We start from the raw sequence: 19,692 nt of genomic DNA, 5'->3' as shown, positions 1-19,692 counted from the left end.
AACAGGAGACAGTTTACGTGTATGATGGAGATGCCAGGGAAGTTGTTTTGTTTTGACGTTTACTCATTTATTTTTCCCTAGGGTCAAGGCCATGGACATCTGGAATCACACCTCGCTATCAGACTTTATCCTTTTGGGTCTGTTCAGCTACTCACCATATAACTTCTTCCTATTTTCCCTTGTCCTTCTGGCCTCTGCTACAGCCCTGGTGGGCAACATCCTCTTCCTCCTGCTCACCCAGGCTGACAGGCGCCTGCACACGCCTATGTACTTTTTTCTCAGCCAGCTCTCCATCATGGACCTGACCATAATGGGCACAGTTGTGCCCAACATGGCAGCCAACTTCCTCTCAGGGAGTAAGTTCATCTCTCGGGGTGGGTGTGCCACTCAGATCTTCTTAGTGGTCATGGTAGGAGGAGCCGAGTGCTTCCTCCTGGCAGTCATGGCCTATGACAGGTATGTGGCTGTTTGTCACCCGCTGCGGTACCCTGTGCTCATGAACTGGAAGGCCTGCTGTCTGATGTCCTTGGCATCCTGGATGGGTGGAGTGGCTGACAGTGTGATTGATGTAGGGATGGTCTTCAGCTTCCCCTACTGTGGCTCTCTCCAGGTAGACCACTTCTTCTGTGAGGTGCCCGCTGTGCTGCGTCTCTCTTGTGCAGACACATCCTTCTTTGAGGACCTCATCTATGCTTGCTGCGTGATCATGCTGCTGCTGCCCCTGGGGGTCATTGTGGCTTCCTATGCCCGGATCCTCATGGCTGTAATTAACATGACTTCCACTGAGGGGAAACAGAAGGCTCTGACCACTTGCTCCTCCCACCTGGCTGTGGTGGGTCTTTACTATGGGGGAGCCATATTTAGCTACATGCAGAGAGCCTCTGCTAGGACACCAGCAGGAGACCGAGCCACCTCCATCTTCTATACCATCCTCACCCCAATGCTCAACCCACTCATTTACAGCCTGAGGAACAAGGAGGTAATGAGGGCCTTGAAGAAGATGTGGAAGATGCAGGGGAGATAGAGAGTGTAGACGGTGCCCACCCTTCTGGGGCTTCCTCTCTTGTTCTTCTCCTTCCTCTATATGCTCAGATTCTTTTGTGGCTTGTTTTCCTCCTCTGAACAAATTGAACTCTCTGCCTGGCTGGGGTGAAGCTATGAGCTGAGCAATCTGAAAGGACTGAATGGAAGATGTCAAGGAAACAGATAGTAGTAATTAGTTTCACAATGAATTTTTCCTCCATGAGCACCTCTATTTTCATCTTATGAAGACCCATAGATATATATTACTTACCATTTCCCCAGAATTGCTAGGGACAATCTTTCTTCTGAACTCTTGTTAAAGGTGAGGAAGGAGAACCACTTCAGAGCTCATTGCCCACTGAAATGTGATGCAAAGGTCAGAGGTAGAGTCTGACTTGTAGGAACTGTGTGACTTTGGACAAGGTTACTCCATTCTCTGGGCTTCACATTATCATCTGCACCAATAAAGTAAGTCCAACATGTTTCTTTTGTTATTAAACAATGGAAAGAGACTCGTGCCTTCTTGAAATTGTACATTAAATATAAGAATCAGTGTGTAAAGACTAGAATGTCTTCATAGTCTTCCTCTAAGAATAACACCATGAAAGGTAAAGAGATTACAAGTGTGTCATTTCATTTGAGGGGTGGGGGCAGGTTGATTCTTTATCATCAACACCAAGGTTATGATCTCAGAGAGGTGGCACTTAGCAATTCTGAAGCAGGACCTTAGTTCCCTGCCCAGGAATTGAACCTAAGTAGTCTAGATGGAAACCAGAAATCCTAGATACTCATCCACCGGGGTAGAGAGGCTAGAAGCAAAGTTGCTCTGGATCTTGCCCCATTTGAAAGCAACAATATTTCACAGAGGTAAAAACTGTAAAAACAAGTACAAAGTGTATTATTATTAGCACAACACAACATGTGGGGGAGCACAGAGAGAAGCAGTTTATTTATTTAAGACAGAGGCAAGGCAGAAATACATACCTGGAGAGAAAGGGTATGGGCATCTTCCCTAATGAGGAGGAGCACAGTAAAGAAGTGACTAATCATTCATCTAGGAGCAATTCTTCTGGGTCTTTGTTCTCCTCTGGCCAAATATCTCACTTCTTTTTTCCACATCTGAACTTCCTTAGGATCCTCCCTGATATTCGTGTGCATCTTTTTGCTAAGCTGGATTCCAGTGCAAAGGAGTATGACAACACATATTATGGGATGATGCCTCCTTCCTTCGGAGTCTTTTTGCACATGTGTAGTTGAGGAGACTTCCTTGACCTCAGGAATGAGAGATGTGGTCCTCTTATCTCTTTACTCCAGCACAGTTCAGGTCCTGCCATTAACTTTGTGCTTGGAGTGTCTAAGAAAAATAAAATTCCAGTTTGACAAACTCTCGCAGCTCAACTCCTGGGCCCATTTATCTCCTAACTCAGTTGGGAGAAAAATGAGGTGTGAGGATAAAACCCTGGCAGAAACTGGCTTCTATCAGGTTTTTAGTTCAAGAGCTCTGGAGGGATTTGGGAAATAATCTCTTGAGTTATGTCTTCTACAAATATCTCCCTGAACACACTGGACCTAAAATCTCTTTTCAATCATACTGCTTCCAAGAGACTTGCATGCATATCCTTAGAGCCTGTGGAGTTTTGGCAACCAAGTGGGTGGAATGCATACACCGTGGTGAAGGAAAGAGCATAGCTCAGCCCTGGGAGAGTTTGGGGTCTGGCTACTGATACAAAATGTTCTAGGCAGAAGGGATGACTGAGCAAAGGCTGAGGACAGTGTTCTAGAGCAAAGCAAGCCAGGGATAGGCTGAGGGAAAGCTGGCTAGAAAACAGGGCCCACATCTCATAAGGTTTGATAGGCTATGTGAAGAGACAGAATTTTGAGTAAGGAGGAGTTATGATCTGCCCCCTCCATTAGAAAAAAGAGAATCAACCTGGCTGTCTGTATGATTCACCCAAAAATCCTATAGTAATTCAAGTGAAAAATGATGACACTGGGATCACAATGGGAAAAAATGCAGACTGTAGCAGAAGTGAGCAGGTTCTGGGTACTTTTTTTTCATCTTTTTTAAAAAATTGAAGTATGCTTAATTTACAATGTTGTGTTAGTTTCATGTATACAGCAACGTGACTCAGAAAAGTATATCTATCTATCTATATCTATATATATATATATACATTCTTTTTCAGACAATTTTCCATTATAGGTTGTTACAGCATATAACATATGCTGAGTTGAGTATAGTTGAGTATAGTTAGTCTTGGTACATTTTGGAGGTCAAGCCAAGAGAACTTTCTAGCTTACAGTAGAACTGTCAGAATGGCCTGATGTGATTTCTGTCTTTGTGGAAGAGAACTGATGATCAGAACAATAGGAGTGGTATGATTTTCGGTGCTTTCCTTTCCCCATTTTATTTCCTTCTTCTTTTCAAGTAGAAGTCAGAATCCCATTATCTCTTTATCTTTGATTTTTTGCAATTTGAATATGATATACTTAAAATTTAGAGGTTTCTTTTGTTTTGGAAAGTGTTTTTCATATTTCATTTTTTTTTAGCAATATAAATGGCATTAGCACATTATATTAGTTTCAGGTGTACAACATAGTGATCTGATATTTGTGTTTATTGCAAAATAATCACCACAATAATCATAGCTAACATAGGATACCATGTAATTACAAAAATTTTCCCCCTGATAACAACTTTAAGACCTACTCTCTTAACAACTTTCAAATATGCAATATGGTATAATATAATTGACTATAGTCAATGTTAACCATGCTGTACCTTACATCCCAAGACATATTTATTTTATAGTTGAAAGGCTGTACATTTTGACCCTCTTCATCCATTTTTCCAGCACTTCAACTTTCACCTCTGGCAACCACCAATCCATACACTGTATCTATGAATTTGATTTTGTTCTTTTTTAGATTCCACATATAAATGAGATAATACAGTATTTGTCATTCACCATCTGACTCATTTCATTTATCATAATGTCCTCAAGGTCCATCCATGTTCTCATACATGACAAGATTTTCTCTTTTTTATAGCAGAATAACATTCAATTGTGTGTGTGTGTGTGTGTGTGTGTACACATTTCACATTTTCTTTATCCATTTATCCAATAATGAGCTACTAGGTTGTTTTCACATCTTGGCCGTCACAACTAATGTTGCAATGAGCAGGGGGGTTAGATATCTTTTTGAGTTAGTGTTTTCATTTTCTTTGGATAAATACCTAAATGTAGAACTGTTGGATCATAAAGTCGCTCTACTTCAAATTTTTTGAGGAATCTCCATACCGTTTTTCACAGTGGCTATATCAATCTACATTTCCACTAACAGTGCACAAGTGTTCCCTTTTCTCTACATCCTTGCCAACACTTCTTTTTTCTTTTTTAACAGCCATATCGACAGGTGTGAGTTGATTTTGATTTGCATTTCCCTGATGATTAGTGATATTAAGAATGTGCTGGTTGCCATCTCTGTATCTTCTTTGGAATAATATCTCTTCATATCTTTCCGCCTATATTTTAATTGGTCTGTTAAGGTTTATTACTATTGAGTTGTGTGAATTCCTTATATAATTTGGATATTAATCCCTTATCCAGTATATGATTTTCAGATATTCTTCCCTTTCAGCAGGTTGTCCTTTCATTTTGTTGATAATTTCTTTTATTTTTTAATATTTTAAATTTACCAGTATTGAATTTATTTTTTTATTTCTTTTTCATTCATTTTTATTACTTGGAGGCTAATTACTTTCCAACATTGTAGTGGTTTTTGCCATACATTGACATGAATCAGCCATGGATTTACATGTTCCCATCCCAATCCCTCCTCCCGCCTCCCTCCCCATCCCATCCCTCTGGGTCTTCCCAGTGCACCAGCCCTGAGCACTTGTCTCATGCATCCAACCTGGGCTGGTGATTGGTTTCAACCTTGATAGTGTACTTGTTTCAATGCTGTTCTCTCAGAACATCCCACCCTCGCCTTCTCCCACAGAGTCCCAAAGTCTGTTCTGTACATCTGTGTCTCTTTTTCTGTTTTGCATATAGGATTATCGTTACCATCTTTTTAAATTCCATATATATGCGTTAGTATACTGTATTGGTCTTTATCTTTCTGGCTTACTATATTCTGTATAATGGGCTCCAGTTTCATCCATCTCATCAGAACGGATTCAGATGAATTCTTTTTAATGGCTGAGTAATATTCCATAGTGTATATGTACCATAGTTTCCTTATCCATTCGTCTGCTGATGGGCTTCTAGGTTGCTTCCATGTCCTGGCAATTATAAACAGTGCTGCGATGAACGTTGGGGTGCACGTATCTCTTTCAGATCTGGTTTCCTCGGTGTGTATGCCCAGGAGTGGGATTGCTGGGTCATATGGCAGTTCTATTTCCAGTTTTTTAAAGAATCTCCACACTGTACTCCATAGTGGCTGTACTAGTTTGCATTCCCACCAATAGTGTAAGAGGGTTCCCTTTTCTCCACACCCTCTCCAGCATTTATTGCTTGTAGACTTTTGGATAGCAGCCACCCTGACTGGCGTGTAATGGTACCTCATTGTGGTTTTGATTTGCATTTCTCTGATAATGAGTGATGTTGAGCATCTTTTCATGTGTTTGTTAGCCATCTGTATGTCTTCTTTGGAGAAATGTCTGTTTAGTTCTTTGGCCCATTTTTTGATTGGGTCATTTATTTTTCTGGAATTGAGCTGCAGGTGTTGCTTGTATATTTTTGAGATTACTCCTTTGTCTGTTGCTTCATTTGCTATTATTTTCTCCCATTCTGAAGGCTCTCTTTTCACCTTGCTTATAGTTTCCTTTGTTGTGCAAAAGCTTTTAAGTTTAATTAGGTCCCATTTGTTTATTTTTGCTTTATTTCCAATATTCTGGGAGGTGGGTCATAAAGGATCCTGCTGTGATTTAAGTTGGAGAGTGTTTTGCCTATGTTCTCCTCTAGGAGTTTTATAGTTTCTGGTCTTACATTTAGATCTTTAATTCATTTTGAGTTTATTTTTGTGTATGGTGTTAGAAAGTGTTCTATTTTCATTCTTTTACAAGTGGTTGACCAGTTTTCCCAGCACCACTTGTTAAAGAGGTTGTCTTTTTTCCATTGTATATCCTTGCCTCCTTTGTTGAAGATAAGGTGTCCATAGGTACGTGGGTTTATCTCTGGGCTTTCTCTTCTGTTGCATTGATCTATATTTCTGTCTTTGTGTCAGTACCATACTGTCTTGATGACTGTGGCTTTGTAGTAGAGCCTGTTCCTTCAAGATCCTAAACAGCTCATTCAAAGTCATCCCCGTCTGTTTTCCAACACTGTTTATTTCAAATTGTAGGGGGACACCTTTAGGAACTTTCTTTACATCAGATTGATCCTGTTTTGTCAAATGAGGGCACAGCAGTATAAGTTGATCATGGTTTCTTAGTTACTGAGCACTGCTCTGCTCCTGGATTATCAATGGATACAGTCAAAATTCCTCCATTTATGGTAGAAGTTCTCTATTGACGAGTTCTCTTTGCTACTACATCATCTAGCAGTTGTTCTGAATTCAACTGGGCCTGAACCTTCAGGCCTCTTCTGAAAAGAAAAACTCCCTGATGAGTGTCTTTCTGATGACTTAATTCATTTCCACTCCTGGTAAAACCGGCTGGAATGTAATTTTTTCTATTTATCTGTGTAGGTCTCCTGAGAGCTGCAACCGGTTATCCTTGCACATCATTTAGTCTCAGAAGGTTTACCTTCCTTTTTAATGTTGGAAAATATCGTTCTATATTCTTGTCACTTAGAGGTGGTCGATTCATAGGACTAATTCATTTTCGAATTCCAGTTGCTTTCCTAGATGCAAGACCAGTGATAACTCCATAAGGACGTCTCTTCCCAGGCATCACTCTTCTTCTACGGCTCAGACTATTCTTACCAAAACCAGAATTCTGTTGAATAGCCCATCTTACTCTCATTCTGAATTGCCTGGCACCACTTTGCTGAAGTCTTCTATTTAATCTCAGGAAATTCTGCCTCTTTCCTTCCTTTCGATTCAATTTGATGGTATCATCCTAAGACATATCAATTCTGTTCAGGTTTTCATTGCTGCAGGCTTTCGGTGGCGCTGTGGCTCCTATTAATTGGGTACTAAACCGCTTCATGGGAGAAGGCAATGGCACCCCACTTCACTATTCTTGCCTGGAAAATCCCATGGGCAGAGGAGCCTGGTGGGCTGCAGTCCATGGGGTCGCTAAGAGTCGGACACGACTGAGTGACTTCCCTTTCAGTTTTCACTTTCATGCATTGGAGAAGGAAATGGCAACCCACTCCAGTGTTCTTGCCTGGAGAATCCCAGGGATGGGGGAGCCTGGTGGGCTGCCGTCTATGGGGTCGCACAGAGTCGGACACGACTGAAGCAACTTAGCAGCAGCAGCAGCAGCAGCAAACCACTTCATGGCTGGAGACTTAGAGCTGGAACAGTCAGAGAAGGCTGGCTGAGGCCTGCCACCACCCACTCACTCAAGCAGACTATGTGCACTGTGGGAGCACGCAGCATGCTGATGGAGTCCTCACCCCAAGACCTCCTGCTGGCGGCGGGGGAGGTGGCGCTGCTCAGAGGTTTTAAATTACGGATTCAATCTTACTACCAAGGAGTCTGTTCAGATTTCCTATTTCTTCATGTTTTCATCTTGGTTATGTCGTATATTCCTTAGGATTTATTCATTTCTTCTAGGTTGTCAAATTAGTTGGTATTTAATTGTTTATAGCAGTCTTGTAAGATCCTTTATATTTCTGTAGTGTCATTTTGGAGAAGGCAATGGCAACCCACTTCAGTACTCTTACCTGGAAAATCCCACGGACAGAGGAGCCTGGTAGGCTGCAGTCCATGGGGTCGCAAAGAGTCGGACACGACTGAGCGACTGAACTGATCTGAACAGATATTGGCAATTTGACCTCTGGTTCCTCTGCCTTTTCTAAGTCCAGCTTCAGTTCAGTTAAGTTCAGTTCGGTCACTCAGTCATGTCTGACTCTTTGCAACCCTATGAACCGCAGCACCCCAGGCCTCCCTGTCCATCACCAACTCCTGGAGTCCACACAAACCCACGTCAATTGAATGGGTGATGCCATCCAACCATCTCATCCTCTGTCGTCCCATTCTCCTCCTGCCCTCAATCTTTCCCAGCATCAGGGTCTTTTTCAATGAGTCAGCTCTTCGCATCAGGTGGCCAAAGTATTGGAGTTTCAGCTTCAACATCAGTCCTTCCAATGAACACCCAGGACTGATCTCCTTTAGGATGGACTGGTTGGATCTCCTTCCAGTCCAAGGGACTATCGAGAGTCTTCTCCAACACCACGATTCAAAAGCATCAATACTTCTGCACTCAGCTTTCTTTATATTCCAACTCTCACATCCATACATGACCACTGGAAAAACCATAGCCTTGACTAGGTGGACCTTTGTTGGCAAAATAATGTCTCTGCTTTTTAATATGCTGTCTACGTTGGTCATAACTTTCCTTCCAAGGAGCAAGCATCTTTTAATTTCATAGCTGCAATCACCATCCACAGTGATTTTGGAGCCCAGGAAAATAAAGTCAGCCACTGTCTCCACTATTTCCCCACTTATTTGCCATGAAGTGATGGGACCGGATGCCATGATCTTAGTTTTCTGAATGTTGAGCTTTAACCCAAACTTTTCACTCTCCTCTTTCACTTTCATCAAGAGGCTGTTTAGTTCTTCTTCACTTTCTGCCATAAACGTGGTATCATCTGCATATCTGGGGTTATTGATATTTCTCCCAGCAATCTTGATTCCAGATTGTGCTTACTCCAGCCTAGCATTTCTCATGATGTACTCTGCATAGAAGTTAAATAAGCAGGGTGACAATATACAACCTTGACATACTCCTTTTCCTATTTGGAACCAGGATGTTGTTCCCTGTCCAGTTCTAACTGTTGCTTCCTGACCTGCATACAGATTTCTCAAGAGGCAGGTGAGGTGGTCTGGTATTCCCATCTCTTTCAGAATTTTCCACAGTTTATTGTGATCCACACAGTCAAAGGCTTTGGCATAGTCAATAAAGCAGAACTAGATGTTTTTCTGGAACTCTCTTGCTCTTTTGATGATCCAGCGGATGTTGGCAATTTGCTCTCTGGTTCCTCTGCCTTTTCGAAAACCAGCTTGAACATCTGGAAGTTCACAGTTCACATATAGCTGAGCCAGGCTTGGAGAATTTTGAGCATTACTTTACTGGCGTGTGAGATGAGTGCAATTGTGCAGTAGCTTGAACACTCTTTGGCGTTGCCTTTCTTTGGGATTGGAATGAAAACTGACCTTTTCCAGTCCTGTGGCCACTGCTGAGTTTTCTAGATTTGCTGGCATATTGAGTGCAGCACTTTCATAGCATCATCTTTCAGGATTTGAAATAGCTCAACTGGAATTCCATCACCTCCACTAGCTTTGTTTGTAGTGATGCTTTCTAAGGCCCACTTGACTTCCATGATGTCTGGCTTTAAGTGAGTGATCACACCATCGTGATTATCTGGGTCGTGAAGATCTTTTTTGTACAGTTCTGTGTATTCTTGTCACCTCTTCTTAATATTTTCTGCTTCTGTTAGATCCCTGCCATTTCCATCCATTATTGAGCCCATATTTGCATAAAATGTTCACTTGGTATCTCTAATTTTCTTGAAGAGATCTCTAGTCTTTCCCATTCTGTTGTTTTCCTCTATTTCTTTGCATTGATTGCTGAGGAAGGCTTTCTTATCTCTCCTTGCTATTCTTTGGAACTCTGCATTCAAATGGGAATATCTTCCTTTCCTCCTTTGCTTTTTGCTTCCCTTCTTTTCACAGCTATTTGTAAGCCCTCCTCAAACAGCCATTTTGCCTTTGTGCATTTCTTCTTCTTGGGGATGGTCTTGATCCCTGTCTCCTGTACAATGTCACGAACCTCCGTCCTTAGTTCATCAGGCACTCTGTCTATCAGATCTAGTACCTTAAATCTATTTCTCACTTTCACTGTATAGTCATAAGGGATTTGATTTAGGTCGTACCTGAATGGTCTAGTGGTTTTCTCCACTTTCTTCAATTTCATCCTGAATTTGGCAATAAGGAGTTCATGATCCAAGCCACAGTCAGTTCCCAGTCTTGTTTTCACTGACTGTATAGAGCTTCTCCATCTTTGGCTGCAAAGAATATAATCAATGTGATTTCAGTGTCGACCATCTGGAGATGTCCATGTGTAGAGTCTTCTCTTGTGTTGTTGGAAGAGAGTGTTTGCTGTGACCAGTGCAAAATAAAAAATCCAGCTTAACATCTGGAAATTCTCGGTTCACATACTATTGAAGCCTGGCTTGGAGAATTTTGAGCATTACTTTGCTAGCGTGTGAGATGAGTGCAATTGTGTGGTAGTTTGAACATTCTTTGCCATTGCCTTTCTTAAGGATTGGAATGAAAACTGACCTTTTCCAGTCCTGTGGCTACTGCTGAGCTTTCCAAATTTGCTGGCATATTGAGTGCAGCACTTTCACAGTATCATCTTTTAGGATTTGAAATAGCTCAACTGGAATTCCATCACCTCCACTAGCTTTGTTCGCAGTGATGCTTCTTAAGGCCCACTTGACTTTGCATTCCAGTCTGGGTTAAGTTTTTTCAATTTAATTCATTTTTTTTAAATAAAACTGGTTCATAGTGTCAGTGGTCTTTTCTATATCTATGTTGTTTATTTCTGCTTTGATTGTCATCTTTTCTTCTCTATTGTATTTTGTCTCCTTTGTTCTTTTTCCTTCCTTGAGTTGTAAAGTGCGATTGTTTATTTGAGATTTTTTTCTGGTTTCTTTTAATGTTGGTGTTTATTGCTATGAACTTTCCTCTTAGAATTCATTTTGTTGTATCCCATGAATTTCAGTGTATTGAATGTCCCCTTTTAATTTTTGTCTCAAGGTATTTTTAATGCTTCTTTTGATTTGTTCTTTGATCCATTGGTTGTTCAGTAGCATTTTGTTCAAAACCACAAATCTGTGAGGTTTTTGTTTGTTATGTTTTTCAGTTTTCTTATTGTAATAAATTTCGAGTTTCATACCATTGTGGTTGGAAAGATACCTAATATGATTTCATCTTGTTAACTTTAAGACTTTTTTTGAGGCTTAATGTATGATCTATCCTGAGCAATATTCTAGGGGCATTTGAGAAGAATATGCATATTGTTACTTTTTGCATAAATTCTTCTGAATTCATTTAGTCCACCTGATCTAAGGTTTTATTTAAAGCTCATATTTCCGTGTTGATTTTCTGTCTGAATGATCTATCCATTTCTGTAAGTGGGATATGAAAGTCCCTTACTATTGTTGTATGGCTTTCTATTTGTCCCTTTAGATCTATAATATTTGGTTTATGTGTTTAGATGCTCCTACTTTCTAGGTATATATATTTTCAAATGTTATGTTCTCTTGTTAGAAACCCCTTTTCCATTATGTAATGGCCTTCTTTGTCTCTTAATATAGTCTTCGTTTTAAAGGGTATTTGTCCAATGTAAGTAGCTACATAGCTTCTTTATTTGTTTTGGTTTGCATAGACTATCCTTTTCCATCACTTGAATTTCAGTCTGTGTGCCCTTACTTCAGAAGTTAGTCTCTTATAAGCAGCATATTGATGAGTCTTTTCTTATAGTATTTCATCCTTATTTACCTTAAGTGTTTTTTATTGTAGTTCTTTGCATACCTTTTTTTTTAGCAACTCCTCTAGGTATTGAACTATACACATAGCTTTTCAAAATCTACCAATATTAACATTTTATCCATAGGAGTCAATTAGAAAATTTATTTCCCTTTATGTCCCTTTATCCAATGCATTTTTAATTTTCTAAAGTATTTCCTAAATTTATTGAGAACCACATTAGACAAAGTAATATTTTTCTTCATCTTTCAAACATAATTTAGAAAACTAAAATATTTCTCATATTTTTGTTCTTTATTTTTTCTAAGAATCCTTATTTTATCATTTGTATTCTGTTTAGAAAAATTCTTTAAGTCATTTTTTTTAGAGTAGATTTCCTCCCAACAGATTCTCTTAGTTTTCTTAAATTATTTCCTTTTCTTTACTAAAATATATTTTCATAAGATATCAAATGACAATTCTTTTCTTTTAGGACTTAAATACCGTTGTGTCTCTTCCTTCTGTCCATTACTGTTTCCTATAAGAAATCTGCTGTCAGAAGATTTGTTCCACTGTATGTAATATGTCCTTTCTCACTCACTACTTTAATTTTCATTTTGTTTAATTTTCAGAAGTCTGACTATGATGTCATTTCTTGGATTGCTTTGGGTTTATCTTGTTAGAGGTTTTTGCAACTTCTTAAAGCTCTTGGTTATTCATTTATTTCTTTGCCACATGTTGTGAGTTTTCAGTCATTATTTCCTTTGCATACTTTTTCAGCTCCACTCTCTTTCATCTACTTTCTGGAACTTTGATCACTTGATTGCTAGATCTTTTGTTATAGTGCAGACATGTCCTGAGGCTCTGTTCCTCTTTTCTTAGTCAATCTTCTTTATATTGTTCGCATTAGGTACTTCTTCTTATATTATCTTCTAATTCACTGGTTATTTGCTTTGTCTTCTCCTTTTTGTTCTTTAGTACAACCACTGGGTTTAAATTTCAGATATTTTACTTTGAGTTCTAACATTTTTCATTTGTTTTTCATTTTATCTTCTATTTCTTTGTTGAGATCTTTTTTTCATTTGTCTTGAATGTATTTTCATTGCCTATGGAGGCATTTTTATAATAATTGCTTTAAGATCTTTCATGCATTTTGACATATTCATCATTTCAATTTTGGCATCTGTTGTCTTTTCATTTAGTTTGAGTTTTTCCTGGATTTTTGATATCATGAATGATATTTGATCATAACTTGGACATTTGGGGTATTATAAGGCTGTGGTTTTCAGGCTTTAATTTTTGTAGGTCTCCTCTAAGAGTGTTCCACTTGATAAAAGGGGGGTTACTACCTCATTAGTGACAGGTGGGTATGGAAATACAGTTTCTCCACTTAGCCTCTACTAACACCTAGGTGTTGTGGGAGTAAATTATGTAGGTCTTTTTGATCGACACCTGTAATTACAATTAATTGTATATAATTATGAGATGAATATTTTTGTTACTGCTAATTTCCTTTTCTCATGCCTTCATGATGTTAATATAATTTCACCAGGTTTCTCATGATTATTGTTTGTAAGGTATATCTTTCTCTATTCTTTCACTTTCTTATCTATTCTTTAGTTGTAAAGTGAGTTGCTTATAAAAAGTACCGTATCATAGGCTTTATTCATTTTTTAAACCTCTGGCTAAATATTCATTTCCATTGAAATGTTTAGTTCATTTATATTTATTGTAGTCATTGCTCTGGTTGAATTTAAATCTAACATTTTTCTCCTTGTTTTCCACTTCTATCATCTGCTATTCATTTACAAAAATGATTTCTCCTACTGACATTCTTTTGGATGAACCAAAATTGGCATTCCATTTTTTCCCCTCACCTTTTAGGTATACCACTTTCTTTCATTTTTAGTTTTAAGTGGCTGTTGTAATATTTACAATATGCATCTTCCACAGTTTACTGTCTGATTTAATGATGTATCAATTCAGGTATAATATAACAAATTTATAATTTTCTCTATCAAGACACTGGCTAACCAATGATTGAGAGCACTCTGTTTTCTGGCTCCATCCCTTCTGCCAATTAGCAGGAAATTTAACATTGCTGCAATACTATTTCTGAGCTTTGCTTCATAGTCCAAATTTATGAATACGGAGACCATTCATATTCTTGCCTGGAGAATTCCATGCTGGTAGGTGACAAACCAGGAAGATCTTTCTTTCTTCTGTTAGTTATTTCTCTGTCTACTATTTGTCTTAGAGGGGAAGATAATACGATACTCCCAAATATTCCACTTTTCTGTAATGATTATTTTGAGTGAAAGGAACTTGAAACACAGTGAAGGTAGGAAGAAGCCTTCTCCGAACTCCTATTGTGGGTCTAGAGACATATCCTCCAAAACAAGTGTAGTTGTCATTAATCCCTTCCCCAGGAGTTTTAACACAAATGAAAAATTGACTCTCATCATAGGGAAAGAGACTAGAAGTGACACCACATCCAGATGAACTTTGTCAGAAACTATCTATATCTCCTCTCTACCCTTCTAAGTCCCATCTTTCCTAAAAATCATGTGTTTTCCCTTAATAGGCCTATATCCCCTCTCCCCTTTTGCAATTAAGATAGTGTTTAAGCCTGAATGCTAAGTCATCTCAGAGTTATGCACTTTCCTGGGTTATCTCCTATGTTTATACATTAGTTATGCATAAAGTATGCTTAGTCATGTCCAACTTTTTGTGACCCCATGGACTGTAGTTCTCCAGGCTCCTCTGTCCATGGAATTCTCAGGCAAGAATATTGGAGTGGGTTGCCATGCCCTCCTCCAGGAGATCTTCCCAACCCTGGGACTGAACCCATGCCTCTTCTACATTAGCAGGCAGGTTCTTTACCACTGCACCACCTGGGAAGATCTGCATGTATTCGTGGTAATAAATTTTTTTTCTTGTCTGTTTCTTTTTTTCTTGGTCTTTTATTACAAAAGTCAGTGAAGAACTCAGAAAGGTAGAGTGCCTGTCATAGAGTCTCTGCCAAAATGCAAGTGATCAGGACTGATTTCCTTGCTGTACCAAACTCTGAATAAGTAGCTTTTACTTTTCTCATTTGGCTGGTCCTCATTTAAATCCACCATGTTCAATAATTATTTGTTGAATTAAACAACCAATAATTGAGTAGAAAAATTATAGGACATCAGTTGAATACAAGATTTGCAGAACTGACTAAGCTCTACTTCTCATCATTCATGATTAAATTCTCAGAATGGAGCTAGACATTTGCTCTGATATTCTTTGGTGATCACATTCTCTCCCAGCCCCTATGGGTGATGTGAGGGTAAAGAACCCCGAGGGAAGCATAGGTGGATGTGTCAAGGGATGTCTCATGTGTGCCTCTTTCCTTTGTTTAGGTGGGACTCTGGGGTATTTTTCAGATCCAGGGTTATGGGGAATAAATTTTGTCCTATAGCCATTTCATTAATTTTGGCTTCTTCCTTGAAGTAGAGTTTCTGTCCATCCCCTGGGGTCATTATGTACTGAATTGGGTCTCCCAAGATATCTGCTCTCCAACTGAAGGTATAAACCTGGGATATGAGCTCATCAGTTTTGTAAGAGGCAGAAGAATATCTTGGATGGTTAATTGTAAAATTTTTAGTCAGAGCTGTGGAGTTGGAGGAGACTCTGTGTAAGAGTCTTTCTCGGATGACAACTTGCTCATGCATTGTTCTGAGGACTAGATCTTTGCATACTTCTTAGGTCTGACCCATCTTTGCTACACTCCACTGGGTGGAGTAGAAGGTGATCTCTGGGGATCTGAATGGGCTTGGTACGTGCTGAAAGGGGTGAGGAAAGACCAAACAGGTGAGGGACTAAAGGTGACTGGGAAGGGGAAGAAGTGGATCTGACTTCAAACTTCAGTCTATAGACTGTCAGGCTGGATACAAAGATACCTCCTTGTTGCCAAAGTCAGAGACTTGAAAGATGGTATTCTTAGTTTTCTTGAGCAAAATTGCTCTCATTGCTTACTCTTCTCCAGTCTCTGGACTCAGTTCCAAAGTAGGATGACAGACCTGTTGTGTCATTGCCTCAAGTGTGCCCCCACCAGGCTGGCATCCATGGCTATGCTTCATCCCTGCTTGTGCTGATCAGGACTCTACCTCCTTGAACTATTCTCTCGCTCTCTTGGCTGGTATATCTCTGTAACTCACTATGTCGTAGGATTTCCCTGTCTCCTGCCATGATCCCCTGATTCTAGACATTTATCTCATCTCTGCTAAGATGAAAATGGCATTGTGCAGGCACATTGACCTATACCAGTGTGTAAACCTGTATTTCATTAGAATTACCTGGGGATCTTTCAGAAAATCATATGATGAGACCCTATCCAGACCCAGTACCCACAATCCCTGTGGTGGAACCAAGATGTGCACATTTTTGAAAACATTCTCTTTAATGTCTTAGAGACAGACATAGGCATGACCCCCCAGTCATGACCACCGGACTCTAGGAATCTCATTCTTCCTATCTTTTCTATTCATAATTATCTTCCTAATGGAAACTGTTTCGATAGTCTTTGTCTCTATTTGACATTCTTTCCAGTTTTTATTAGAGAGAATGCTTGAATTGCAACTGTGACATCAAACAAGATAGAAGCAGCGCACTCCAAAAATGCACCCCTGGAGACCCACCGCTTGTGGTGTGGGCACTGACTATTCCTCCCTTGGTAAATTCAGTGAGTGTCACTGCCTCTTAAAACAGTTATTGGTTCTAACCGGTTTAGAGTCAAAGGAGTTTAGGTACTAAGGAGACTGATGGACAACTGAGAGACAGTCATGTCCAAGTCCCTGCCCTCACATACCCCACGGTTCAAGTAGTGGAGTAGGGTGAAGGGCTGCCATACTTCCAGAGGCATTTCTGAGGTTCTCATGTGTATTTGACATGGCACTGTTTTGTCACAACTCTGTTGCAGTTCCTGCTGTGTTGGGAAAATATAATTAAAAGCCAAGTCAGTCTCTTCCCTACTCTTAAAACATAGCCACAAAGGTAGAAGAGAAAGAAAACAGTTTTTTTTTTTTTAATTATTTATTTATTTTGTTTTTGGCTGTGCTGGATCTTGGTTGCTGCTCAGGCTTTGTTGTAGCTGCAGCGAGTGAGGGACAATCTCTCGTTGAGGTGCTCAGACTTCTTACAGCAGTGGCTTCTTTGATGGTGGAGCATGGTCTCTAGGGCATGTGGGATTCAGTAGTTGTGGTTCCCAGGCTCTAGAGCACAGGCTCAATAGTTGTGGCACAAGGACTTAGTTGCTCTGCAATATGTGGGATCTTGCCAGGCTAGGGATGGAAGATTCTTTACCATTGAGCCATCAGGGAAGCCCAGAAAGCAGTTTTATTTTTGAATAAACATTAAAGCAGAATTTGATGTGTGTTACAGGGATCAGCTAAGAGGTTGCAAAGACAGAGGAATATGTAACCCTTTGTACAGCCAGGCAGTGAGTACTTATTACTTGCATGCTCTCAAGAAAAACAACAATAGTCCTCAAGGAAGAGGAACTGACAGCACCATTTGTCACGTGGAGTTCATTCTAGATTCACCTGGTAATTGGTGTGACTCTCTGTGTTTGTTACTTGTCTTCATCCAAAGGAAATGCCAACTTCTCACATGTTATGACAAGAGATAGTTCTGCAGCTTGGAGCAAGGTGCCTGCTGAAGTTAGGCTCCTGCCTGCCTGCAGAGCCTGGGAGGTAAGGACTCTATCTTTTTTGACAATTATGTTTCCAAGAAATGGGTTCTAGGTTCCTGGGAAAACATTCTTATTTTACTCTTAAAATGTTTACATACATTTCAGAGAGATGAGGAGCTTACAAGTATACGTTTTCTAAGTAATTGCTAAGTAAAGTGAGGATAGGAATCTATCCCTTTACTTTCAATTTATAAATATAAATTATATTTACAGCTGTCACCCCTTTCCCACATCCTTCTCTCTTTCTCTCTATCCCCAGTACTCACTTCTCCAAATCAGAGAAGAAGAAATTTTCTTCCACCTGTCTAGTTTCTGGCTGGTCTAGGAACTAAATTGACATGAGACAGATTCACAGGAGAAAATCAAATAAAGGTTTAAGAACATACATACCTGAGAGAGACTCAGGAAACCTGAGTAACTCACCAAAAGGGCTAAAACCCTCATTTTAAATACCATCTTCAGCTTTCAAGAAAAATAAGATGTTGAGGGTAGTAGTTTGGGACTTCAAATGGGAGGAAGACAATGGACATGGGGATGAAAACCCAAAATTTGGTAAATAAATGTTTGCTGGGCCTTGCTGGAACAGAGCAGACTCTGCCCACAGTTTCCCCCACACATACACTCTAAATCCATGTTCTTTGCAGACCTCTCTGATGATAGGTCTATTCTGGGACAAGTCTTTTATTGAAATTCTTTTAGGCACTTAGGGGGAGGGTTGAAGCTTATTCTTTAGTCTTTTAGGTCTTGATTGTTTTCAGCTTGAAATAATCCAAAAGCCAAAGTGACATTTTGGGGTGACAAATTTTATTCCCCTATATCTTCTTAAATCTATACTCTCCTTCCCTAAATCTCTAGGTATTCACTTGCTAATTAAAAGTCCTTCTCTGTCTCCCTTGCATTCTCTGACCTTCTCCCTCTGGGGGCCTGCTCCCTAGTCTTTCAAGAGAAACAAGCTCAAATACTGAGGACAGTGGAGAGGAAATGGATTTTCACTGTAGGAGGAAAGGATGGGGCTAAAACAGAGGGCTGAGCACTGTCCTTTAGAAGAAACCAGAGGAGGTTATTTTCCTTGTACAACGGAGATGCCAGGTTAGTCATTTTGTTCTTATGTTTGCTCATTTATTTTTTCCTTAGGCTCAAGGCCATGGATGTATGGAACCATACTTCCCTGTCAGATTTCATCCTTTTGGGTCTGTTCAGCTACTCACCATCTGACTTCTTCCTTTTTTCCCTTGTCCTTCTGGCCTCTGCTGCTTCTCTGACTGGCAACATCCTCTTCCTTCTGATCATACAAGCTGACAGGCGCCTACACACTCCCATGTACTTTTTTCTTAGTCAGGTCTCCATCATGGACCTGACCATGATGGGCACAGTGGTGCCCAAGATGGCAGCCAACTTCCTCTCGGGAAATAAGTTCATCTCTTGGGGTGGCTGTGCCACTCAGGTCTTCTTAGTGGTCACGGTAGGTAGTGCTGAGTGCTTCCTCCTGGCAGTCATGGCCTATGACAGGTATGTGGCTGTTTGTCACCCGCTGCGGTACCCTGTGCTCATGAACTGGAAGGCCTGCTGCCTGATGGCCTTTGCATCCTGGATGGTTGGAGTGACTGACAGTGTAATTTATGTGGGCATGGTCTTCAGCTTCCCCTACTGTGGCTCTCTCCAAGTGGACCACTTCTTCTGTGAGGTCCCCACCCTGTTGCGGCTCTCCTGTGCAGACACCTCGCTTTTTCAGGACCTCATCTATGCTTGCTGTGTAGTCATGATGCTGCTGCCCCTGGGGGTCATTGTGGCTTCCTATGTCCGGATCCTCATGGCTGAGATTAACATGCCCTCCACTGAGGGGAAACAGAAGGCTCTGACTACTTGCTCCTCGCACCTGACTGTGGTGGGTCTTTACTATGGGGGTGGCCTATTTAACTACATGCAGAAAGCTTCTGCTAGGACAGCAGCAGAAGACAGAGCCATCTCCACCTTCTACACCGTCATTGCTCCAATGCTCAACCCACTCATTTACAGCCTGAGGAACAGGGAGGTAATAAGGGCCTTTAAGAAGGTCCTGGGGACATGGAGAGTGTAGACATGCCCACCCTTCTGAGGCTTCCTCTCTTGTTCTGCTCCTTCTTCTGCAACTCAGATTCTCTTGTGGCACATCCTCCCCTGTACTCATCAGCCCCTTCAGGCTGGTTGGGGTGAGGCTATGAGCTGAGTAACCTGAAAGCATTTGGATGGAAGATGTCGAGGAAACATGGTAGTTATCAGTTTCACAATGAGTCTTTCCTCCATGAACACTCCTA

General features: G+C 40.4%; 2 protein-coding genes and 1 pseudogene across 2 annotated transcripts; 2 read left to right on the top strand and 1 right to left on the bottom strand.

Annotated features, from left to right (window-relative positions):
• The first annotated feature begins 91 nt into the window (after nucleotides 1-91).
• LOC122699986 (olfactory receptor 2M3-like) lies at nucleotides 92-1,024 on the top strand. The gene has a single exon (XM_043912496.1). It carries the CDS (start codon nucleotides 92-94, stop codon nucleotides 1,022-1,024), a length of 933 nt encoding a protein of 310 aa, XP_043768431.1.
• Nucleotides 1,025-4,170: 3,146 nt separating this feature from the next.
• LOC122700752 lies at nucleotides 4,171-7,180 on the bottom strand (annotated as a pseudogene).
• An 11,362-nt stretch (nucleotides 7,181-18,542) lies between these two features.
• On the top strand, nucleotides 18,543-19,475 carry LOC122700751 (olfactory receptor 2M3-like). Its single transcript, XM_043913809.1, has one exon. The coding sequence runs from the start codon at nucleotides 18,543-18,545 to the stop codon at nucleotides 19,473-19,475; it is 933 nt and encodes a 310-aa protein (XP_043769744.1).
• Nucleotides 19,476-19,692: the final 217 nt, after the last annotated feature.

This window comes from Cervus elaphus, chromosome 9 (genome assembly GCF_910594005.1).
Source record: "Cervus elaphus chromosome 9, mCerEla1.1, whole genome shotgun sequence".
NCBI classification, from domain to species: Eukaryota; Metazoa; Chordata; class Mammalia; order Artiodactyla; family Cervidae; genus Cervus; species Cervus elaphus.
The sequence above is the reverse complement of the archived record's forward strand: the minus strand, read 5'-3'. Positions and strand labels throughout refer to the sequence as shown.

What these genes read in the sequence shown, in the direction of transcription:
- LOC122699986 (XM_043912496.1), top strand. Translation starts at nt 92, where the DNA reads ATGGACATCTGGAATCACACCTCGCTATCAGACTTTATCCTTTTGGGT.
- LOC122700751 (XM_043913809.1), top strand. Translation starts at nt 18,543, where the DNA reads ATGGATGTATGGAACCATACTTCCCTGTCAGATTTCATCCTTTTGGGT.